Source organism: Oryx dammah, unplaced genomic scaffold (genome assembly GCF_014754425.2).
Source record: "Oryx dammah isolate SB20612 unplaced genomic scaffold, SCBI_Odam_1.1 HiC_scaffold_3, whole genome shotgun sequence".
Classification (NCBI taxonomy): domain Eukaryota; kingdom Metazoa; phylum Chordata; class Mammalia; order Artiodactyla; family Bovidae; genus Oryx; species Oryx dammah.
In genome coordinates, this window is record NW_024070187.1 from 104,344,769 (window position 1) to 104,370,227 (window position 25,459).

A 25,459-nucleotide genomic window follows, 5' to 3' on the forward strand; every position below is an offset into this window, starting at 1 on the left:
ACAGATCTTTGGACTCTGTGGGAGAAGGTGAGGGTGGGATGATTTGAGAGAATAGCATTGAAACAAGTATATTACCATATGTGAAATAGATGGCCAGTCCAGGTTCAATGCATGAGACAGGGTGCTCAGAGCTGGTGCACTGGGATGACCCTGAGAGATGGGATGGGGAGGGAGGTGGGAGGGGATTCAGGATGGGGAACACATGTACACCCATGGCTGATTCATGTGAATGTATGGCAAAAACCACTACAGTATTGTAAAGTAATTAGCCTTCAATTAAAACAAATAAATATTTAAAAAAAAAGAAGAGTCAGAGTGAGGAGCTGAGAAGGTCTGACATACAAATGGCTCCTCAGACCCAGAATTCAGACAGCTCTGCCTTCTGTGTCCCCTGATTTGTTTGGAAACGGCAGTTTGGGGGATGGCTCACTACTTTACAGGGAGCTTTGAAAGTCAGAATACTCATTCTTCTAACGAGTCTCAGTCTCTCTCCCTGCAGCTTGCCCTCCGGTCTGGTTCTGTTTTTTTCCAGAGTGTGATGTAATTTGCTACAGGGTGTCACAGGTCTATGCCAGCTGTTGACATTTTAGGTGGCTTGGGGGTGAAACTATGATTGTAGCCTTCCATTTGCCCCAGATTGAAAGACCTCACCTTTCTAATTTCTCCAATGAGATGGGACAATGTTCCATAGCCAATCGCACACCAGTTTATTCCCCTAGGCCGTCACTTGTTCACAGAGTGGGTCAGGCCCTGTTGGTGATGCTGGGGACACAGAGGGAGAAAAAGACACAGACCTTGGCTCAAAAAGCTGCCCTCTGGGAGGGCAAAGAGAGGAGCGGTGAGAAGGTGGCCCACCATGGTAGGAAGTGCTATAATGGAGGACCTCATGGGTCCACGTAGGACAACACAGTGGCCAACTAAGGGCCTGAGAAATCAGATCGGTTGGTTTCACCCCCCATATGTTTGTGTGTACTTAGTCACTCAGTTATGTCTGAATCTTTGTGACTCCATGGACTGAAGTTCACCAGGCTCCTCTGTCCAAGGGATTCTCCAGGCAAGAATACTAGAGTGGGTTGCCATGTCTTTCTCCAGGGGATCTTCCCAACCCAAGGGTCAAACTCAGGTCTTTTGCATTGCAGGAAGATTCTTTACCATCTGAGCCACCAGGGAAGTACATAAAACACATGTACTTATGTATAAAGATATAAGTAGTTATATAAATATATACTTATATATTGTTGGTCCCTTGAAGGCATTTCCCAGTGCCAGGACTCTGGTAGACTTCTGTACTTAGAGGAGGGAGAGACTTCTGTACTAAGTGAAGGGAAAGAAATAGGAAGCAGGGAAGCAAGGCGTTTATTAAAGGTGGATGTGTGAAGGGATAATATGACTGTGAATGAATGAATAATTGGATGAATGAGGCTTGTTTACTCTTGTTCATTGACCAACTCATTAGTTTTTCAGTGTCAGATGTCTGTGTATCTCTTTTCAAATTCTGGAACTAATCATGTAAGTATATTGTGAAACAAAATTCTCTTTTTCAGTGTCTTACCGAGGAGGTGGTAAAGGTGTCTGCAAAAGGAAAGAGAACCAGAAATTACAGTTATTCTTTGAGCAGAGCTAATGGTTAACAATTTTTTTTTTTTGGTTTACAAACAACAAAGCCCAACCAAACTTCTAGGGTATATTCTTCAAGTGCCATCTAAGCCTTCACATTGTCCATATTCCTATGCTTCTAAAATAAAGAGTGGGTAACAAATGCATTTTAATGCTTTTTCTTACCTTGTTTCCCTTTGTGGGTTTGTCTCCTAAAACATAGGAAGAAACAGTAGTGAGTTTATGGCAAATGTCATCAAGTTATCTTTCAGTCAGTCAGTCAGTTCAGTCACTCAGTTGTATCCGACTCTTCGCAACCCCATGAATCACAACACACCAGGCCTCCCTTTCCATCACCAACTCCTGGACTTTACTTAGATTCACGTCCATCGAGTCGGTGATGCCATCCAGCCATCTCATCCTCGGTCATTCCCTTCTCCTCTTGCCCCCTATCCCTCCCAGCATCAGGGTCTTTTCCAATGAGTCAACTCTTTGCATGAGATGGCCAAAGTATTGGAGTTTCAGCTTTAGCATCAGTCCTTCCAATGAACATTCAGGATTGATCTTCTTTAGGATGGACTGGTTGGACCTCCTTGCAGTCCAAGGGACTCTCAAGAGTCTTCTCCAACACCACAGTTCAAAAGCATCAATTCTTCAGTGCTCAGCTTTCTTCACAGTCCAACTCTCACATCCATACATGACCACTGGAAAAACCATAGCCTTGACTAGACCGACCTTTGTTGGCAAAGTAATGTTTCTGCTTTTTAATATGCTATCTAGGTTGGTCATAACTTTCCTTCCAAGGAGCAAACATCTTTTAATTTCATGGCTGTAATCACCATCTGCAGTGATTTTGGAGCCCCCCAAAATAAAGTCTGATACTGTTTCCACTGTTTCCCCATCTATTTCCCATGAAGTGATGGGACCAGATGCCATGATCTTCGTTTTCTGAAAGTTGAGCTTTAAGCCAACTTTTTTGCTCGCCTCTTTCACGTTCATCAAGGGGCTTTTTAGTTCCTCTTCACTTTCTGCCATAAGGGTGGTGTTATCTGCATATCTGAGGTTATTGATATTTCTCCTGTCAATCTTGATTCCAGCTTGTGTTTCTTCCAGTCCAGCATTTCTCATGATGTTCTCTGCATATAAGTTATCTTTACATATGTTTAAATGGAAATCATTCCCATTTGAATAATTCTGGTGCAATACCAATGAACATTTGTTGCCGTCTTATGACTATCCAACACCATGCTAAATAGTTCCGTTATGTGATCTCATTTAATCCTCGCCTTTGCTCTGGATGAAGAAACTGGAGCATGGGGAAGTTAAGTACCTCACCTCCAAACCCCCAGTTAGTAAACGGTAGAATGAAGATCTTATCTCGCGGTGTGACCCCTGAGGTCCTCTCTTAACCATTAGCTGTTGATTGATATCCTTTTATATATGTTCATCTTATTGAAGTTCTTGCCTCCCACTTTCATCAGGCATTTCTAAGAAGAGAAAAACTGCATCACAGAACATTTCAGATGAAAGGGTTTTCTAAGACCCCAGAATCCAATTACTTTATTTGATGAAAGACAAAGCTAGGGAGGACAATTACCCAAGACCATCTGACCCTAGAAAAAGCTTGAATGGGGCCTGGAAAGGATTCTCCTGACTTCGATGTAGTTTTATGGGCTCCCCCAGTGGCTAAGTGGTAATGAATACACCTGCCATACAGGAAACCCAGATTCCATCCTTGGATTGGGAAGATCCCCTGGAGGAAGAAACGGCAATGTCCTGGAGGATCCCATGGACAGAGGAGCCTGACTAGCTACAGTCCATGGGGTTTCAAAGAGTCAAACGACTGAACCCTCATTCTGAAGTATTCTTTATTTCCACAGTGCAATTTAACTCAATTATTGAGCTGCTACTCTGAGCTAAGCCCAGGGCCAAGCTCTGGACCTAAAGACAAATGCAACACAATCCTTCCCCTCAAGGTGTTTCCCGTTATTGTGTTTACAGGCCAAGTTCTGGCTTCTGGGGACATAATGGTGGAGATGAGAGACGCTGTCCCTGCTGCCATAGCGCGTATACCTAAAGGGTGGTCGTGCACTGCCTTTCCTGTAGAAAACACTTCAGGAAGAGAAGGCTGTGGCATTGAAGGGACACATGGGAGCTAAGTTGGTCTGGGGTGTCAGAGAGAGCTCTTTGAGTAAGCAGTGTTCGCTAATCTGTAAAAATGGATGTGACCTGATATATGCTGTTTTATAGGGGGTGAGAGGAGTCAGTGAGATGACTGTATCTTATCACGGCTGTTGTTCAGCAGCTCAGTCGTGTCCGACTCTTTGTGACCCCATGGACTGCAGCGGGCCAGGCTTCCCTGTCCTTCATCATCCCCCAGAGCTTGCTCAAACTCAAGTCCACTGAGTCGGTGATGCTATCCTACCACTTTGTCCTCTGTCGTCCCCTTCTCCTCCTGCTTTCAATCCTTCCCAGCATCAGAGTCTTTTCCAATGACTTGGCTCTTCACATTAGTTGGCCAAAGTATTGGAGCTTCAGCATCAGTCCTTCCAAAAATGAATATTCAGTGTTTATTTCTTTTAGGATTGACTGGTTGAATCTCCTTGCAGTCCAAGGGACTCTCAAGAGTCTTCTCCAACACCACAGTTCAAAACCATCAATTCTTTGGTGTTCAGCCTTCTTTATGGTCCAACTCTTACATCCATACATGACTACTGGAAAAACCATAGCTTTGAGTATATTGATCTTTGTTGGCAAAGTAATGTTTCTGCTTTTTAATATGCTGTCTAGGTTGATCATAGCTTTTCTTTCAAGGAGCAAGCATCTTTTAATTTCGTGGTTGCAGTCACCATCTTCAGTGATTTTGGAGCCCAAGAAAATAACGTCTGTCAGTGTTTCCATTGATTCCCCATCTATTTGCCATGAATCAAGTATCTTATCATAGGAGACTTAAAACTCAACTGAGCACTGCCCGAGTCTCCTTTCCTTATTTGTGAGATGACACAATTGGAATAATCATTGTTTTAAAACTTAGCTGTGAAGAGTCCCCTGGGGTGGGACACCTGAGGAAACTGTAAGGCTGAGAGGCTGGGTTTCTAGCTCATTACCCCTTGTCACTGTTGAGGCTCCATCTCTGTCTACTTCCCATTGGATCTCCTTTAAGATTTCTTTTGGGAAAATGTCTATCTGGTCAAAAAGAACACAGCAGAACACACACTAGTCTGGATGATTTTAAAGGTTCTTCTAGGCCTAACTAAGTGAGGGAAGGAGGAGTAGATGGAGATAAGTGCCTTCTTCTTCAGTCCAGCTCTTCTGAGAGGGCTCCACACCTCTCCAGAGGAGCCAGATAATGGATTTTATTTCACAGGCACGAGATCTATCAGTCTGACCTCCGACATTACAATGGATTCCCCTTCCCAATAAAACTCAAAGACACCAAAAAAACAAAACAAAACAAAACAAAAAAAACGACACACACACAAAACCCAAATAACAAAAAAACTACCTCATTGGACAAAATTACCATTCGCCTTATTTTGTTTTTTGAAAATGCATTTTAGAAAATATAGACTTCTCTGCATGAATTCAAACACTAATGGGAGACAAAATTTGCAGATGTTCTGAAACTGTAAAAATACAAAAATATGACCCAGGTTGTATTTCAAAAACAGCAACAATCTAGTTAATGTTAAGTCGTTGACTATTTTGATGTGATTACTAAAAAATTTAGGCCACAGGGTGCTTCCTTAAGGCACTAAATCAGAAAGCAGGAAACTAATTTGCCCTCATTTTATTGTGTATTAGCTTCAGCAGCAGAGCTCCCTGAGAAACTATCTTATATCAGCTTATGCTGATGACTTTCCCTGTGAAGCTAGATGTGGGATGTCCAAGACACCTTTTTTCATACCTACTACTGTATCTATTGGGGATCAATTCAATTCACTGAAAACAAACATCAATAAAAAGACTGAGTATCTGGAATTCAGTAGGAACATTCCATTTATTGCTTCAGAGATATGCATCTCATTTGATTCAGTGATTGTGAGTTTAGAAAAGGACATCTATCTTGCTTTTATTCATTCACTTGTTCTTGAGCCCCTCGTGTATGTCAGGCATGGATTCATTTTTAATAGATTTATTGATGTAGGTGTTGGGGAATATAATACCAGAAGAAAAAGTTTCTATTGTCATGTAAACTCACATTCCAGTAGCAGGAGATAGAAAACAAACAAAGGTATATGATAGCAGGTGGTGATAAGCATTACAAAGAAAAGTGAAGGTCTGGTGTGTGAGAGACGGGTGATGGGGCTACTGGTTTTCATGCAGATGCCAGAAGACCTCTGTGGAGCGGGGTGACAACAGAAGCTTGAAGAAAGTGAAGGCACACACCATGAGAATACCTGGGCAAGCATCCCTGACAGAGGGAGCAGCAAGTACTAAGGCCCTGGGGTGGGATGAGAACCAAAGAGTTCTACTCTCTGGGCTTCTCTTGTGGTGCAGACGGTAAAGAATCTGCCTGCAGTGTGGGAGACCTGGGTTCAGTCCCTGGGTCAGGAAGATCCCCTGGAGGAGGGCATGGCAACCCACTCCAGTATTCTTGCCTGGCAAATCCCCATGGACAGAGGAGCCTGGCAGGCTATAGTACACGGGGTCTCAAAGAGATGGACAAGACTGAGTGACTAAGCACAACCCACAACACTCTCCAGGCAGCGGTGGTGGAGGTGAGGGTGTGCACGGGGTCACATGGGCTCATTTAGGCTGTGATGAGAACTTTGCCTTAACCACGGTGCCTCTTTTCTGTATGGGCTTCCCCTGGTGGCTCAATGGTAAAGAATCCGCCTGCAGAGCAGGAGATGCAGGAGACTCGAGTTTGGTTCCTGGGTCAGGAAGCTCCCCTGGAGTAGGAAATGGCAACCCACTCCAGTATTCTTGTCTGGAAAATTCCAAAGAGTCAGACATGACTGAGCGCACACACACTGCATCCATGCATCTTTTCTGTACACTGTAAGTTGTGTACCCCTTTTATGATGGAAGTGTTCCCGGGCATCAGTTAGTATCCTCCTCATATGCAGAGCTACTGCGTGGTATAGTAATTCCTCTCCTGGGTGTATATTCTGGGCTTCCCAGGTGGCGCTAATGGCCAAGAGCCCGCCTGCCAATGCAGGAGACGTAAGAGACCCGGGTTCGATCCCTGGGTTGGGAAGATCCCCAGGGAAGGAAATGGCAACGCACTCCAGTGTTCTTGCCTGAGAATCCCAGGGACGGGGGAGACTGGTGGGCTGCCGTCTATGGGGTCGCATGGCGTCGGACACGACTGAAGCGATTTAGCAGCAGCAGCAGCAGCAGGGCTTGTTGAAGAAGTAATAACAACTTAGGTATACACTGGAAGAGGATGAGATTTGGAGCTGGACTTCTTCAGTTTGCATTTTGATTGTGCTGCTTACTATTGGTAGGGTCATAGCAGGTGCTCAAAAAATACTTATGACATAAACAAATGGATTGAGAAACAGTTGAAATTTTTATTCTGGAAAAGTGAGACTTGGTTACTCATACTTCATGGGAACTCATGTGTGGCATAAATGAGTTAATGCATTTCAAGTAATGACTGTTATTGCATACCCACTGTTAGAAAATTATTGCATAATGGAAAATTACTGCGAAAATGGCAATCTACCTTCCTGATGAGGTACACAACTCAAATGCTACAAAATTTCCCTGTCGCATCAGAAGACCCAAACAGGTGTTCTTTGGGGTCTTTTCTCATCTTGAAATTCAATCAGGCAGTTTTCTCTAGGAGGAGGCTGGCGTGCTCGCCATCTGGTGGCTACATGTGTAATTAGCAACATCTGCTCGACTGTCATTTTGCTCCTGAGTTTGCGACAAGATAAAACTCACTTCCGCTGCAAAATGTGTTGCTTCTTGGGAGACCATGTGGTGAGCTGAACATAGCATGGAGGTAGAATCTATTGGACCCGGTTTGATTATCTCCATAATTTATTAGAGTGGAGTCATGAAGTTGTTAACCTCACAGGGGTCTGTGAAGTTAAAGCAAAGCCTCTGGGAGAAGACATTACTTTGCCTACAAAGGTCCATATGGTCAAAGCTATGGTTTTTTCCAATAGTTATGTATGGATGTGAGAGCTGGACAATAATGGCTGAGTGCTGAAGAACTGATGGCTTCAAACTTGGTGCTGGAGAAGACTCTTGAGAGTCCCTTGAACTGAGAGGAGATCAAACCAGTATATTCACTGGAAGAACTGATGCTGAAACTGAAGCTCCAATACTTTGGCCACCTGATGTGAAGAGCCAACTCATTGGAAAAGACCCTGATGCTGGGAAAGACTGAAGGCAGGAGAAGGGAACAACAGAGGATGAGATGGCTGAATGGCATCACTGACTCGATAGATATGAGTTTGAGCAAGCTCTGGGGGATGGTGAAGGACAGGGAAGCCTGGCGTGCAGCAGTCCACGGGGTTCCAAAGAGTCAGACCTGACTGAGCAACTGAACAACAACCAGGAGAAGAAGAAAGTATCGCAAGACTTGTTTGTCCATTTTGGGGCAGGGGTGGTGTGCCTGATGCCTGTTTATAAGAGCTGGTTGTTAACTTTTCAGGATTCTGCAATGCAGGTGTTAAACACAGCCATTATGAAAAAAAAATTATGTAAATGTACACTGAAGTTATGAAAAAGGTAGCATTTGCTCGAAACTCATGACTTCCTGATTATTCTACCACATCTGTCTATGCTGTTGAAGTTCTTTACCTCTATCGTGTCTATGGTGGAAATCACTAAAATAAGGCATGTCTTCCCATCTTCCTGCTTAGTGGTCCTGAAATCTGCCATAGTGGAAGTATTTGCACCGTAGAAACTGATGGAAGGTACAAATCAGGCTTGCTCTATTGTTTGGTATTTTCATCTGTGATTTAAACGGTCGGACAAGAAGATAGACATTCAAGAATTTGTTTCTTGATGGAAGGGATGATGACGCAGATGAGATCTTTGAAATCATACAGGTTGGGTTCTAATCTCACTCCTCCCCACCATCACTGACTGAGTAATCTTGGGCAAATTATTTAAACGTTCCGGGCTTGTTTTCGTGTCTATAAAGCACAGAACATGAAGTGTAGTTCCTTGGATGGTTAGGAGTAAATAAAATACACTTGTTTTCAATTAGCTCCTAGTCAGTTTGTGTTAAATATATGCAATACCCTTTGTTTATGAAATATGGTCATGACAATCAACACTTTTGGAAACAAAGCATCAGTGTAATATTACATAATTAAAACATAGACTCTGGAAAAAATTGGATAAAACCTGGCCTCTTTGCAGTATTTATGATGTCTAAGAGTTTTATAATATTAATACATGAAAGTGAACCACTGGAATTTCATGCCCTGATGATTAATTATAGAAGCTTTCAAAGAAGAAATGATCCAAGTGGCTAGTGTATATTTCATAAGGCCTATTCTGAGAAACCTTTTAGTTTTTTGAGAAAGTCTGTGGAAACTTTCAGAAATTAATTTCAGCAGTAAATTGCTGACACCACTCTTGGGGTTGAGTGGGGAGGGATTAAGTTAGGCAAAGCCTGGGATGTGGGAGGGACTTGCTGACTTTAACAGCTCCTCAAGTAATGTTGGAAAGTGCAATTTCTTAGGAACTTCTATGTCAACAGCTGCACCTTGGGGCTTAGTAACGGGTGTGGGATAGAAGTCTCTTTCTAAACAAGACTGGGAGACATCTTTTTGGCTGACCTCAGTGTCTCAGGGAGTGGAAGCAAGGTGGGTAGGCAGGGTGAAGGGAAGGACCAAGGCTTCAGAGGCGATGGGGTGGGTGAGCAGTGGAGTGGGTGGATTTGTATGTATGAACCATACCCATGGATTCACAAAATGCTAGGGGCCATTGTTTTCTACCGTATTTCTACAGATGGGATATGCGAGTGCGCGCGCGCGTGCGCGCGCGCGTGTGTGTGTGCGCGCATGCTCAGTCACCTAATCGTGTCCTACTCTTCACGACCCCATGGACAGTAGCCTGCCAGGCTCCTCTGTCCTTGGAATTTTCTAGGCAAGAATACTGGAGTGGGTTGCCATTTCCTACTCCAGGCGATCTTCCCAACCCAGGGATCGAACCTGCATCTCTTGGGTCTCCTGCATTGGCAGGTGGATTCTTTACCACTGTGCCACCTGGGAAGCCCCAGGAAAATCATTTGCCTAGATTTATAACTGAGCAGGACCTAATGGGACCTTCCATCATATCCTCTGCTTTAGCTCCTCTCTGAAGGCCCTGGATAGCAGTATTTGATGCATGTTTCCTGAGTTGCTTTATCAATGCTAAACCCCCACCAAAGAGAAGATGTTAACTACTTGATGACCATGAGCACAGCGGCAGGCTTCATCAGGACTGATGATGTGAACCCTTGCGACACCACCCTGTTCCCTCATGTACGCTGTCGCCCACCTCCCTCACCTGGCTTTTGAAAATGCTTTGCCAAAACCCTTCGGGGAGCTCAGGCGTTTTTAGATCATGAGCCACCCAGCTCCTTTCCTGGCCCTGCAATAAACCTTTCTCTGCTCCAGACACCACCGTTTCGGTTTGTGTGGCCTCACTGTGCGTTGGGCACATGAACTTTCACTAACAAGTTCACATCACAAACAGAGATGGCTCCAGAAGCAGTTGGGTTTCTTGGCTTGCCCCTTGCAGGCCCCCACATAATGGGAACTCGTGGCTAAGCGTCACAGGCTGATCTCTCGGTGGTCCTGTGACCCGCCCCCCCCCCCCCCGGACAGTGCTTATCTGATATACTTTTATTAACACGGGCTAATTTTTAGAGTTACTGTAGGGTTTACTCTGCATCCACTATGTGCTCTGCACGGCGCTATGTGTTTGCTGTGGGAAAAACAATGTTCAGTCAAGTCTGATCTTTAAGGTTAAGGAATTTATTTTTATATTCATCAGTAACAGATTTACTGTGTTTGCTCAGCACCAAACTAGATCAAACATGGTTTCAGCCTACACAGAAGGCAGGGAGATATTCCAGGGCGGGGAGAAGGGCAAGAATAAGTGAGGGAGGAAAGAGTTGTGAAAGTCATTAGTTCGGTCCAGTATCACTTGATCGAGGGTCCATCATGTGTCAACAACTGTGCTATGGGATTTGCATCAGTTAGTACCTTACGAGAGACAGGTGTCTGATGATGTAGGAGCATTTCCTCCCTTTCAGAGATATGGGAACTTGGAGAGGTTAAGTTCTTTGTAAAAGAAAAGTCGTAAAACTGGGATTTGAACCCAGGAATCCTTGTCCCCAGATCCAGCCTTCATGCAACCACATTTTGGCTGCTGCTGCATTTCAGACATAATATTTAACCTTCCCTGAGGTCATTGTCTCCCCCCTCAGCTCTATGTGCCCTGCTATGTGAATCAGACCTAGGACTCACAGTTCCCCTGTTGGGGCACAGTTACGGATTGCAGAGGCCTGACCAGACTATGGGCTCCTCGTGGCCTAAGGTCTTCTGTGCCCTGGCGCAAAGTGATTTTGAATAAAGTGCACTTCTACCCTGGTAGTTATCACACGGCGTTGTAGCTGCCTTGTTTTTAACTCTTCTATTTGTGGCTTCCCTATTGCTCTCTGTTGAAATGTGTGTTTGTTACATGAGCGGTTATCTAACACTTTTCTTTTTCTCTGTGTGACGGTGAGACAAAATATTGTCCTGTAGTTCAACATCTGTAATATTACAACATGTATAACATTAGCTTTGAACTGATCTTGTATCAATGTGTCATCACTTTTTTTTTCTTCCTTCCTTTTTTTTTTTTTTTGCACTTGAACAGGAACATGACTTCTATCACTTTTGAGCCACTGTTTGTGTCTGAAATAAACTTAAATCTAAAATGGTGGTAGGAGGATAATCTTAAATTTATTTCTGACTGTTTCTAGGTCTGTGGCCTAAAGCTCGTGATTTTTAAGGATATAATCTATAGGAAGGCAAATTCCATCCTTTTTGTGATGTTTTGTGTCGCCGTGTTTTGCCACTAGAGGGCAGTATCATCCATCAATTCCTGTCTTTTGCGCTAACACCTTGCATGCTGCTGCTGCTGCTGCTAAGTTGCTTCAGTCGTCTGACTCTGTGCGACCCCATAGACGGCAGCCCACCACGCTCCTCTGTCCCTGACATTCTCCAGGCAAGAATACTGGAGTGGGTTGCCATTTCCTTCTCCAACGCATGCATGCATGCTAAGTCGCTTCAGTCGTGTCCGACTCAGCAGCCCACCAGGCTCCTCTGTCCACAGGATTCTCCAGGCAAGAATACTGGAGTGGGTTGCCATTTCTTTCTCCGAAGACCTTGCATAGTTTGTGCTAAGTGCTGTGCTGAGTTACTTCAGCTGTGTCCAACCCTGCGCACCCCTGTGGACTGTAGCCTTTCAGGCTCCTCTGTCCATGGGATTCTCCAGGCAAGAATACTGGAGTTCGGTGAGTGAGAAATCATTTAGGGAGTTTGCAGAAAAAAATTTTAGATACTAGCAAATATAGTAAAACCCTGGAAACATTACCATATTGACAAAAGACTGAGCTCTGGTCTAGGATTGGATTGCTTGCTCTTTGACCTTATGTGAGCCACTTCTTTTGCGAAGCCTCTTGGCATAAGATGAGGGGGTAGATTCGGATTAACTCAAAACTCTTTGCCATCTAAATGTGATAAAAAGCAAACTGGTAGAAAGGTCTTTTGATGGCATTATATGGAATTCTATTGTACTTCTTTTTAACCAAGCTCATGTTTCTGGATATACAGGTTCAGCTACCTGTGTGTAATTCCCTCTTTCTTTTCATGGATAGTTTATCGTATTTTGTTATAAACTCATTCTTATATATGACGTGCTTTTCACCTCTAAGGAAATTGGCTTAGAGTTTGTGCTTGGTTTACATGGAAGGCAAAGAAAAACTCATTTTAGCCTCCTTTCTGCTCAGTGTTAAGAACCTCAGCCACTTAGAGTTGATCCGTGTTGCTGTGCAGCAGAAACCAACACAACATTGTAAAGCAATTATCCTCCAATTTAAAAAAAGAAGAAAAGAGAGAGACGCTAAGCCATACCACTTTTGAATGTTACAGCTATCCTCATCTAAAAAGAGAGAGTTTCTTCTGCATCGATGGCTAATGCTAATTAATGGTTCATCACAACCCCCTGAGAAGGGAATGTTTACCCACTCCAGTATTTGTGCCTGGAAAAATCCAGAGGCAGAGCAGCTTGGCGGGGTTCAGTCCATGGGGTCACAAAGGGTCAAACACGACTAAGCGACTAACACTTTCACAACCAACTTACACTGTATGAATACTTTGCCCCCAAATAAACTTTTATCCATTTTTAGGAGTGAATAGAAGAAGCCAAGCTTCAGGGAAGATAAGTTCTTGAAATCTGACAGTCTCCAGATAATGTCAGAATATGATTTCAAGAAAAATAATATGAAATGTACATTAACATAAATCTATAACTGCTCAACTTGATGAAAAATATCACCATAAAACTCTGCCATGAGTGAACCACCCAATATGTTTTTCTCTATGACATTTTGTGAGAATGAATAAATTATCTGAGAATGTGTTTGCATCAAACATACAGAATTTTGTAATAAACACATAAATCATTCAAGCATTTTCCAGAAAGATGCCTGATCCAAAAAATGAGGATATTCATATTACTTTTCTCCCTTCCAGCTTCTTTCTCAGTACAGTCCCTTAGAGCTCTGGATAGTAATACAAAACCATCAATTATGGAAGTGTAGGAAGAGAAGACACAAAGAAAATTACTCTCATTGAAGAAGTTTTCCATGCAACTTACAAGCTGAACTTCTGTGAGCTTTGTTTTCACTGAGGTCCCCTCTGCAGTTTACACTGGGGTCTACTTTTAAAAGGGGCTTCCCAGGTGGTGCTAGTGGTAAAGAACGCACCTGCCAATGCAGGAGACGTTAAGAGGCATGGATTCGATCCCCGGGTTGGGAAGATCCCCTGGAGGAGGGCATGGCAACCCACTCCAGTATTCTTGCCTGGAGAATCCCATGGACAGAGGAGCCTGGCGGGCTACAACCCATGGGGTCATAAAGACTTGGATATGACTGAAGTGACTTAGCACGCACGTACTAGTTTTACAAAAACAGCTATATTTTTCAGCCATGGTACCCGGATGCCAGCCATCATCCCCTATAAAACTGGCAGGACTAATTTAACTCTGAAAGATGTGTTCTTGTTGTACTCCTTGAGGAATTGCTTTACTCTTTTCTTACTTGGGGCAATGAATGCTTTTTCACATGAAAAAGCAGGCTCTCCCTTTTTGCATAGACTACTGGGAAGCTTGAGGCAAACTAGTAGTTTAATTTTAATAGAATGCAATGACTTGCGACTTAGGATCCCGAATTTCATATTTACCTTTGTCTGTCTCTATATTTCCTATGATTTAAAACTTTTTCTGCTATACCATGCAAGCTTTTGTTAACTACTCCAACAGTTGTGAGCTAAGATGAGGTATAAATAAATAGATGAATGAGTTGTGATTTGTGATTTATAATGAGAAATGTATATTTAGTCTTCATCTCTGTGTCTGGCACAGAACTCTGTAAATCCTTTGGAATTTCCTAAGTGAGGAGAGCTATCTAAGCGTCTTTTGTTATGTTAAGGAGATGACTTTTAGATCCTACCTAAGGATGGGGGCTGGTGGCCAGTGGAGCTGACCATGTGATTGGAGGGTTGAAACTTACAGTCTCCCAAATCTAAACCTACCCCTACTTCTAGGAAGCAGGGAGTGGCTTGAGATTGAGTTCAGTCGCCAACAGCCAATGATGTAATCAGCAGTGCCTACGTAATGAAGCCTCCACAAACTCCCAAGAGTTTCGAGCTTCCAGGTCGGTGAACACACAGAGATTCAAGAACCATGGAAGCTCCCCGCCTTTTCCCTTCTGTGTCTCTTCCATCTGACTGTTCCTGGGTTACATCCTTTTAATGACACATTGGCGATTTAGTAAGTAAGGTGTTTCTTTGAGTTATGTGAGCCACTCTAACAAAGTTAATTGAACCCACAGAAGGGGTGGATGGAACCCTCAATCTATAGAAGCACAGGTGACAATCGGTTCATGACAGCATCTGCAATGGTGGTGAGGTGTGGTCTGGTAGGACCAAACCCTTAACTTGTTCATCTGATGCTGCCTCTGGGTGGACAGTGCCCGAACTTGATTGAATTGTAGGACACCTAGCTGGTGTCCAGAGAATTGCCTGATGATGTGTGGGTGGGAGAACTGCTCCCTATGCACGTTGGAATTGGTATTAGAACCATCTGGATTGTCACACAGACGTATTAATATATGTAGAATGGTGGTCAAAGAAGATTCTGCCATCAAAGAAATAAAGCTTCATGTCTACAGTGAACTATTGAAAAAAGAGAAGAATTGTGAAACCCATTTCTTACCTTTCTCCCCAGGACTCAGGGCTTCCCTTGTGGCTCAGCTGGTAAAGAGTCTGCCTGTGATGCGGGAGACCTGGGTTCGATCCCTGGGTCGGGAAGATCCCCTAGAGAAGGAAAAGGCTCTGGCCTGGAGAATTCCATGAACTGCACAGTCCATGGGGTCGCAGAGAGTCGGAGACGACTGAACGACTTTCACTTTCCAGGACTCACTTCTCCATAAATGGCTATGAAGGTTCTATTATGACTTAGGACCTCTGTATAGGTCAAATGATTATGGTCTGCTTTGGGATCCCTCTGTGCTCTGGGCCCTTTCTCTGTCAGGCAGGAAAAAACTGCTATATAATTCATGTGGTCTTCTAAGGGCTAGCGATACTAGTACATCAGTTACTGAAGGAAAGCTCTCAATCAAGGGCTGTGTACATCAAAGGCATTTCCATGTTCTTGGACTCAACAGGAATAGGAAAGCTTCCCTATTTGGGACGGTTTAAAGGGGTCATGGCAACCCACTCCAGTATTCTTGCTTGGTGAATTCCATGGACTGTAGCTTACCAGGCTGCAGGCTACATTCCATGGGATCGCAGAGTCAGACACGACTGAGCGACTTCACTTCATTTCACTTCACTTCACTTCACTTCACTTCAGAGGGCAGATAGACAGGGATCAGTCAGGCTATGAAGATGGAGAGGAGAGATGGGGCAGGGAACAGCCCTTGTCCCCTGTTTCTGCTTATGCAGTTCAACTGAAGCGTCATAAAAGCCCTGGCGACTTCACATTTCAAGAGGAGGAAAGTAAAGGCTCAGAAAGGTTAGGTGCCTCACTTAAGGTCACACAGCCAGGGTGTGGCAGAGCCAGGACGTCAGCCACTCTCCTTGCTCCTTCCGCCTCACTTCCCTTTGTGGGCATCTTCTCTTGTGCCTCCAGGTCCATTGTTTGTGTGGTCCACAGTTCTCCACCTACTTACTCTCAATCCTAGGGGACCAACCAGCACAGGCAAACTGGCCCTGTGGTTTCTGGTTGGGTTTGGCCATTGGGAAGTCCCAGCAGGAGACAAGAGGGAGTTTGGAGAGGGAGGTTGGGGCGTGTATTCCATTCATTTCCACCCTGGGAGGTCCACTTGGGCTGGTAAAGGAAAGGAAAGTAAGGAAAATAAAGTCGCTTGGTCATGTCTGACTCTTTGCGACCCCATGGACTGTAGCTTCCCAGGCTCCTCTGTCCATGGGATTTTCCAGGCAAGAGTACTGGAGTGGGTTGCCATTTCCTTCTCCAGGAGATCTTCTGACCCAGGGATCAAACCTGGATCTCCCGGTGCTTTACCATCTGAGCCACCAGGGAAGTCCACATGGGCTGGTGATGTCCCTCAAAAATGGCCACTGCTCCTCTCAAGGTGCTGAGCGCCTTCTTGTTTTCTGTGGCTGTCCCCTCATCTCTGGGTTTAGGAGTGGTAATGATGCAACTGCTATAGGCCCAAGTAAGATGGTAGGTGTTGCAAGAGGGCATCAGAGGGCAGACACACTGAAACCATACTCACAGAAAACTAGTCAATCTAATCACACTAGGACCACAGCCTTGTCTAACTCAATGAAACCAAGCCATGCCTGCGGGGCAACCCAAGACGAGTGGGTCATGGTGGAGAGGTCTGACAGAATGTGGTCCACTGGAGAAGGGAATGGCAAGCCACTTCAGTATTCTTGCCTTGAGAACCCCATGAACAGCATGAAAAGGCAAAATGATAGGATACCAAAAGAGGAACTCCCCAGGTCATTAGGTGCCCAATATGCTACTGGAGATCAGTGGAGAAATAACTCCAGAAAGAATGAAGGGATGGAGCCAAAGCAAAAACAATACCCAGTTGTGCATGTGACTGGTGACAGAAGCAAGATCTGATGCTGTAAAGAGCAATACTGCATAGGAACCTGGAATGTCAGGTCCATGAATCAAGGCAAATAGGAAGTGGTCAAACAAGAGATGGCAAGGGTGAACGTCGACATTCTAGGAATCAGCGAACTAAAATGGACTGGAATGGGTGAATTTAACTCAGATGACCATTATATGTACTACTGCGGGCAGGAATCCCTCAGAAGAAATGAAGTAGCCATCATGGTCAACAAAAGAGTCTGAAATGCAGTACTTGGATGCAGTCTCAAAAATGACAGAATGATCTCTGTTCGTCTCCAAGGCAAACCATTCAATATCACAGTTATCCAGGTCTATGCCCCAACCAGTAACGCTGAAGAAACTGAAGTTGAATGGTTTTATGAAGACCTACAAGACCTTTTAGAACTAACACCCAAAAAAGATGTCCTTTTCATTAGAGGGGACTGGAATGCAAAAGTAGCAAGTCAAGAAACACCTGGAGTAACAGGCAAATTTGGCCTTGGAATGCGGAATGAAGCAGGGCAAAGACTAGTAGAGTTTTGCCAAGAAAATGCACTGGTCATAGCAAACACTCTCTTCCAACAACACAAGAGAAGATTCCACACATGGACATCACCAGATGGTCAACACTGAAATCAGATTGATTATATTCTTTGCAGCCAAAGATGGAGAAGCTCTATACAGTCAACAAAAACAAGACCAGGAGCTGACTGTGGCTCAGATCATGAACTCCTTATTGTCAAATTCAGACTTAAATTGAAGAAAGCAGGGAAAACCGCTAGACCATTCAGGTATGACCTAAATCAAATCCCTTATGATTATACAGTGGAAGTGAGAAATAGATTTAAGGGCCTAGATCTGATAGACAGAGTGCCTGATGAACTATGGAATGAGGTTCATGACATTGTACAGGAGATAGGGATCAAGATATCCCCATGGAAAAGAAATTGAAAAAAGCAAAATGGCTATCTGGGGAGGCTTTACAAATAGCTGTGAAAAGAAGAGAGGCAAAAAGCAAAGGAGAAAAGGAAAGATATAAGCATCTGAATGCAGAGTCCCAAAGAATAGAAAGAAGGGATAAGAAAGCCTTCTTCAGCGATCAATGCAAAGAAATAGAGGAAAAGAACAGAATGGGAAAGACTAGAGATCTCTTCAAGAAAATTAGAGATACCAAGGGAACATTTCATGCAAAGATGGGCTCAATAAAGGACAGAAATGGTATGGACCTAACAGAAGCAGAAGATATTAAGAAGAGGTGGCAAGAATACATGGAAGAACTGTACAAAGATCTTCACGACCCAGATAATCATGATGATGTGATCACTAATCTAGAGCCAGACATCTTGGAAAGTGAAGTTAAGTGGGCCTTAGAAAGCATCACTACAAACAAAGCTAGTGGAGGTGATGGAATTCCAGTTGAGCTATTTCAAATCCTGAAAGATGATGCTGCGAAAGTGCTGCACTCAATATGCCAGCAAATTTGGAAAACTCAGCAGTGGCCACAAGACTGGAAAAGGTCAGTTTTCATTCCAATTCCAAAGAAAGGAAATGCCAAAGAATGCTCAAACTACCGCACAATTCCACTCATCTCACACGCTAGTAAAGTAATGCTCAAAATTCTCCAAGCCAGGCTTCAGCAATACGTGAACCGTGAACTCCCTGATATTCAAGCTGGTTTTAGAAAAGACAGAGGAACCAGAGATCAAATTGCCAACATCCGCTGGATCATGGAAAAAGTAAGAGAGTTCCAGAAAAACATCTATTTCTGCTTTATTGACTATGCCAAATCCTTTGACTGTGTGGATCACAATAAACTGTGGAAAATTCTGAGAGAGATGGGAATACCAGACCACCTAACCTGCCTCTTGAGAAATCTGTAAGCAGGTCAGGAAGCAACAGTTAGAACTGGACATGGAACAACAGACTGGTTCCAAATAGGAAAAGGAGTACGTCAAGGCTGTATATTGTCACCCTGCTTATTTAACTTACATGCAGAGTACATCATGAGAAACACTGGACTGGAAGAAACACAAGCTGGAATCAAGATTGCCGGGAGAAATATCAATAACCTCAGATATGCAGATGACACCACCCTTATGGCAGTAAGTGAAGAGGAGCTAAAAAGCCTCTTGATGAAAGTGAAAGAGGAGAGTGAAAAAGTTGGCTTAAAGCTCAACATTCAGAAAATGAAGATCATGGCATCCGGTCCATCACTTCATGGGAAATAGATGGGGAAACAGTGGAAACAGTGTCAGACTTTATTTTTGGGGGCTCCAAAATCACTGCAGATGGTGATTGCAGCCATGAAATTAAAAGACGCTTACTTCTTGGAAGAAAAGTTATGACCAACCTAGATAGTATATTCAAAGGCAGAGACATTACTTTGCCGACTAAGGTCCGTCTAGTCAAGGCTTTGGTTTTTCCTGTGGTCATGTATGGGTGTGACAGTTGGACTGTGAAGAAGGCTGAGCGCCAAAGAATTGATGGTTTTGAACTGTGGTGTTGGAGAAGACTCTTGAGAGTCCCTTGGACTGCAAGGAGATCCAACCAGTGCATTCTGAAGGAGATCAACCCTGGGATCTCTTTGGAAGGAATGATGCTAAAGCTGAAACTCCAGCACTTTGGCCACCTCATGAGAAGAGTTGACTCATTGGAAAAGACTCTGATGCTGGGAGGGATTGGGGGCAGGAGGAGAAGGGGACGACTGAGGATGAGATGGCTGGATGGCATCACGGACTCCGGCAGTGAGTCTGAGTGAACTCCAGGAGATGGTGATGGACAGGGAGGCCTGGTGTGCTGCGATTCATGGGATTGCAAACAGTCGGACATGACTGTGCGACTGAACTGAACTGAACTATATGCCCTAGGGCCTGCATCATCCCACATTCTTCCCCAACAGCTCACATACCTTAGTAAACGGTTCCTTTATAAATAAACATTTTAAAATGATCCTAATTTGGATGTGCCATCTCTTCCCTCTTAGGACTCTTAACGAATACACTTTCCCATTAATGAACATTTCATGTTAGTAATATGTTATAGAGTATAGCATAAGACACATAAAAGATGAATTTGATATGTTTCAGTTACTAGGAAATGTAAATCATGGGGCTGTCATCTCTTCCAAGTGGACATTGTAAAAAGAAGAAGGGGACACTGTGGAAAGTGATGACAGAAGCTATAATGTATAGGATTCAATTAAATTACTGTGGCTGCCCTCCACCTGTGCTTCCAGCACTACTGAAATTGATTGTTTCCTTTCGGTTTCTTACCTGTATCTTCATCTCCAAATTGAGTTGCTTTGCCTAAAGCTTTAAAATCTGTTTTCATATTAATTAATCAACATTTTAAAATTAGATGTCTATCTTTCAATTTTACAAGGGTATGCTTAGAGAAATAACTTAGCTATGTATTTGAGGCAAGAAATATATGTTTCAAAATAATTTCTTTCCAGATTGTACAACGTGGAATATGACTTTTCACAGTCAACTTCCTCATTAATACCGTAAGGTGATAAAAAGGCATAAGATGTGAGAGAGTCTTTCCAAAATTAGAAAACCTTATTAGATGAAGGTTAATTTAATAGATAACCTTGTTGAGAAAAATCTAAAAATATACAGATATATTTCAAACTTTGTGATTTGACTTTACCTTTAACATGTTGTTTTCTGATATCCTTGGAAATGGGTTTTTCCACCTGTAGAAGACAATGAATTACAATTATCTCTTAAATTGTGACTATTCCATTTCATGACCTGCCACTCAGTATGGTTAGATCTCTTAGGTTATGTGTCCAGGACTCATCATTCTTACAGATCACCCTGTGTGATTGTTGGCAACTATTCAACGTGTGTAAACACCACCATGCCAGTGATGAGTGTAGGGGCCTCAGTGAGCGCTGAAGAACTGATGCTTTTGAACTGTGGTGTTGGAGAAGACTCTTGAGAGTCCCTCAGGTGGTAATTTGGCATAAAAAATATTTGGTTTGAGAATCAATCCTGCCTCTTATTGCTGTGAAACTTTGGAAAGGCATTTACCATATTAGGAGCCTTCGATTTTCTTTTTTCATCTTTTTTAATGGGGAAAATTTTGTTCATGTCAATTCATGTCATTGAGTTATTGTGAAGATCAATATACATGATCAAGTCCATGACAGGGATTGAGCAGACAGATCAAAGTGTAGCCTCGTGTAAATGCCCTTGTTGGGATTTCACCTTCATCATGTGCTGGCTATGAGAAGGTGGCCAGTCATGTAACTTTCTAAACCTCAGTTTCCTCAGCTGTGAAATGGGGGTAATAGAAGAACTGATACTTCACAAGGCTGGCAGAACTGCATGAGATAGGCTATGTGCCTAGAACAGGAAATAACACCAATCAAGCTGAAGAATTGTGAGCTGTCATTGTTAATTGTATTAAAGGCACTGATAGGACTTTCCTGGTGGTCCAGTGACCAAGACTCTATCTTCCAGTGCAGGGGGTGTGGGTATGATCCCTGGTAGAGGAGCTCAGATCTCACATGCCTCATGGTCATAACACAGAGGCAATACCATAACAAACTCAATAAAGACTCAAAAAAAAAAAAGGCCCACATAATAAAAAGAGAAATCACCACTTAAAAAAGCTAAAGGCAGAGTTGAACTATTAAGGGCTTGCTGTATAATCTTTAGATATGAGGGTGAAGGAGGTGATGTGTGTTAGTAGCTCAATCTTGTCTGACTCTTTGTGACCCCGTGGACTGTAGCCTGCTAGGCTCCTCTGTCCGTGGGATTCTCCAGGCAAGAATACTGGAGTGGATTGCCATTCTCTTCTCTAGAGGATCTTCTCAAACAAGGGATTGAACCCAGGTCTCCTGCACTGCAGGCACATTCTTTACCATTTGAGCTACAAGGAATCCTGAAGAAGGTGATGGAGACATACTAATGGTGCCCAATGCCTTGGAAAGCCTTTAAGCCTAGCTAAGTATTGGGGTCTATGATGTTTATTTTTATGTGTCAAATTGACAGGGTCACAGGGTATCCAGATATTTGGTGAAACCTTATTTCTGGGTGTGTCTGTGAAAATGATTCTGGATGCAATTATAATTTGGATCAGTGGACTGAGTAAGGCTCATTGTCTTCTGCAAAGCCAGTGGGCATCAGTCCATGGAGGGCCTGAATAAAATAAAAAGGGAGGAGAAAGGAGAATTTGCTCTCTCTGCCTGACTGTTGACTCGGGTCATTGCTCTTCTCCTGCCCTTGATGACTAAGATTTACATCACTGGTTCTCTTGGTGCTCGTGCCTTTGGACTTGAGCTGGAAGTTAGAGGCCACCAGCATTCCTGGTCTTCAGCTTTCAGATGGCAGATTGTGGAACTTGAGCCTCCATAATCACTAATTTATTTATATGTATACATCTATATGCCTATATGTCTCGAGCTTTCTATCCTATCTGTCTATCCATTTGTGTATCTACTTTATTAATCTACTGGGGGCTTTCCAGGTGTCTCAGTGGTAAAGAACCCACTTGCAATGCAGGGGACACAGGAGATGGGGGCTTGCTCCCTCGGTGGGAAGATACCCTAGGGAAGGAAATAGCAACCCGTTCCAGCATTCTTGCCTGGGAAATCCCATGGACGGAGAATCCTTGTGGGATACAGTCCAGAAAGTCACAAAGAGTCAGACATGACTGAGTATACACACATCTATCTATTAATATCTATCTATCTATTATCTACCTACCTCTTGAGAAATCTGTATGCAAGTCAGGAGGTAACAGTTAGAACTGGACATGGAACAACAGACTGGTTCCAAATAGGAAAAGGAGTACGTCAAGGCTGTATATTGTCACCCTGCTTATTTAACTTCTATGCAGAGTACATCATGAGAAACGCTGGAGTGGAAGAAACACAAGCTGGAATCAAGATTACCGGGAGAAATATCAATAACCTCAGATATGCAGATGATACCACCCTTATGGCAGAAAGTGAAGAGGAACTAAAAAGCCTCTTGATGAAAGTGAAGGTGGAGAGTGAAAAAGTTGGCTTAAAGCTCAACATTCAGAAAGCGAAGATCACAGCATCCGGTTCCATCACTTCATGGGAAATAGATGGGGAAACAGTGGAAACAGTGTCAGACTTTATTTCTTTGGGGAGACATTACTTTGCCGACTAAGGTCCGTCTAGTCAAGGCTATGGTTTTTCCTGTGGTCATGTATGGATGTGAGATTGGACTGTGAAGAAGGCTGAGCACTGAAGAATTGATGCTTTTGAACTGTGGTGTTGGAGAAGACTCTTGAGAGTCCCTTGGACTGCAAGGAGATCCAACCAGTCCATTCTGAAGGAGATCAGCCCTGGGATTTCTTTGGAAGGAATGATGCTAAAGCTGAAACTCCAGTACTTTGGCCACCTCATGCGAAGAGTTGACTCATTGGAAAAGTCTCTGATGCTGGGAGGGACTGGGGGCAGGAGGAGAAGGGGATGACAGAGGATGAGATGGCTGGATGGCATCACGGACTCAATGGACATGAGTCTGAGTGAACTCTGGGAGTTGGTGATGGACAGGGAGGCCTGGTGTGCTGCGATTCATGGGGTCACGAAGAGTCGGACACGACTGAGCGACTGAACTGCACTGAACGGATCTACCTATTGCTTATGCTTCTAGAGAACCCTGACTAATATAGAGTTTTTGCAGGATACTTTATTGGTGCCAAGTTGAGGTGGTCAAGGTGAAGGGGAGGGAGGGTCATTGAGCCCCCTTTTACCTGTTAGGTCTTGATGTTTCTTGAGGTTCAAAGTCCACCTCTTTTCCTCTGTGGATCCCTGGACCACAGAATTCTGCCTACACGTGATGTGCCTCTTCTGCTGGTCAACATAGTCAGGCATCAAGTATGGTTTCGGTTTTGTTATTGCTGTGGCTTCCTTCATCACACCCTCAGCTTCCAGTTCTTCCAGGGAGACCCCAGGGAGGCTGGTGTGCTGGAGGGTTTTTGTCAAGTTCTTGTTGCCTCCTCAGCTTTCAATCTTCCCTGTGCACCTGCCCAGGAGAGAGGGTCTCTCCCAATGCTCTGCCCACCTCCCACTGCTAGCCTGGAGCAGGGGAGAGTCTCCATGGTCTTGGTCTTGCTGGGTGCCCATGATTAGGGGGTTAGGGATCAGGCTTCCTTAGTGCCTGCTCTTCTCCTCTTTGCTGGCCAAATTCTATTTTTAAAAATTAATTAATTTTTAAGTGAAGTATCAATCTTAAAGGATATCAACCCTGAATACTCATTGGAAGGACTGATGTTGAAGCTGAAGCTCCAATACTTTGGCCTCCTGATGTGAAGTGCCGACTAACAGGAAAAAAACCCTGATGCTGGGAAAGATTGAGGGCAGGAGGACAAGGGGATGACAGAGAATGAGATGGTTGGATGGCATCACCAATTCAATGGACATGAATTGGGCAAACTCTGGGAGATGGTGAAGGACAGGGAAACCTGGTGTATTGCAGTCCATGGGGTTGCAAAGAGTTGGACACGACTAAGCAACTGAACAACAACAGCAATAGGCAATTTACAATGTTGTGCCAATCTCTGCTGTATGGCAAAGACTCAGTTACACACCTATATGCATTCTGTTTTAATATTCTTTTCCATTATGGTTTATAACAGGAAAGAAAGTGAAGTCGCTCAGTCGTGTCTGACTCTTTGCGACCGCATGGACTGTAGCCTACCAGGCTCCTCCGTGCATGGGATTTTCTAGGCAAGAATACTGGAGTGGGTTGCCATTTCCTTCCTCAGGAGATCTTCCTGACCCAGGGATTGAACCCGGGTCTCCCACACTGTAGGCACACGCTTTACCATCTGAGCCACTAGTCCTTATAACAGGACGTTGAATTATTTACCTGTGCTATACATTAGGATCTTATTGCTGATCCTTCTAAATGTAATAGCTTGCATCTACCAACCCCAAACTTCCAGTCCATCCCTCTCTCTCCCCCCATCCCTCTTGGCAACCACAAGTCTGATCTCTACGTCTGTGTGTCTATTTCTGTTTTGTAGATAGGTTCATTGTATCCTATTTTAGATTCCACATACAAGTGATATTATATGGTATTTTTCTTTCTCTTTCTGACTTACTTCACTTAGGATGATAATCCCTAGTTGTAGCTGGCCATTATTCCATTTTGTGTCTTTGGACATTTGGATCCATTTAGCTCTTTTGCACGAGAGAGTTTTTTGGCTGCATCTTCTCCAGAGGGACCAACACTTTGATGGTATTGGCATAGGATCCCAGGCCTAGAAGTACTTTATGCCCCTCCCCAGGGCTATTTTCATTTTCTATCAAATACAGCAAGAGAATTCCAGAAAAACATCTATTTCTGCTTTATTGACTATGCCAAAGCCTTTGACTGTGTGGATCACAATAAACTGTGGAAAATTCTGAAAGAGATGGGAATACCAGACCACCTAACCTGCCTCTTGAGAAATCTGTATGTAGGCCAGGAAGCAACAGTTAGAACTGGACATGGAACAACAGACTGGTTCCAGATAGGAAAAAGAGTGCGTCAAGGCTGTATATTATCACCCTGCTTAT

The 25,459-nt window shown here is 43.7% G+C and overlaps 1 protein-coding gene across 1 annotated transcript in view; it reads right to left on the minus strand.

The window, feature by feature from the left end:
* Positions 1-25,459, minus strand: part of CLNK (cytokine dependent hematopoietic cell linker) — a 163,061-nt gene that overhangs the window by 51,815 nt on the left and 85,787 nt on the right. Inside the window, exons 9-11 of the mRNA XM_040237336.1 lie at positions 20,563-20,608; positions 1,783-1,808; positions 1,553-1,572 (exon numbers count right to left, since the gene is read on the minus strand). Of these exons, the coding sequence (XP_040093270.1) occupies positions 1,553-1,572; positions 1,783-1,808; positions 20,563-20,608 (92 nt within the window). The remainder of the gene's footprint in view (positions 1-1,552; positions 1,573-1,782; positions 1,809-20,562; positions 20,609-25,459) is intronic.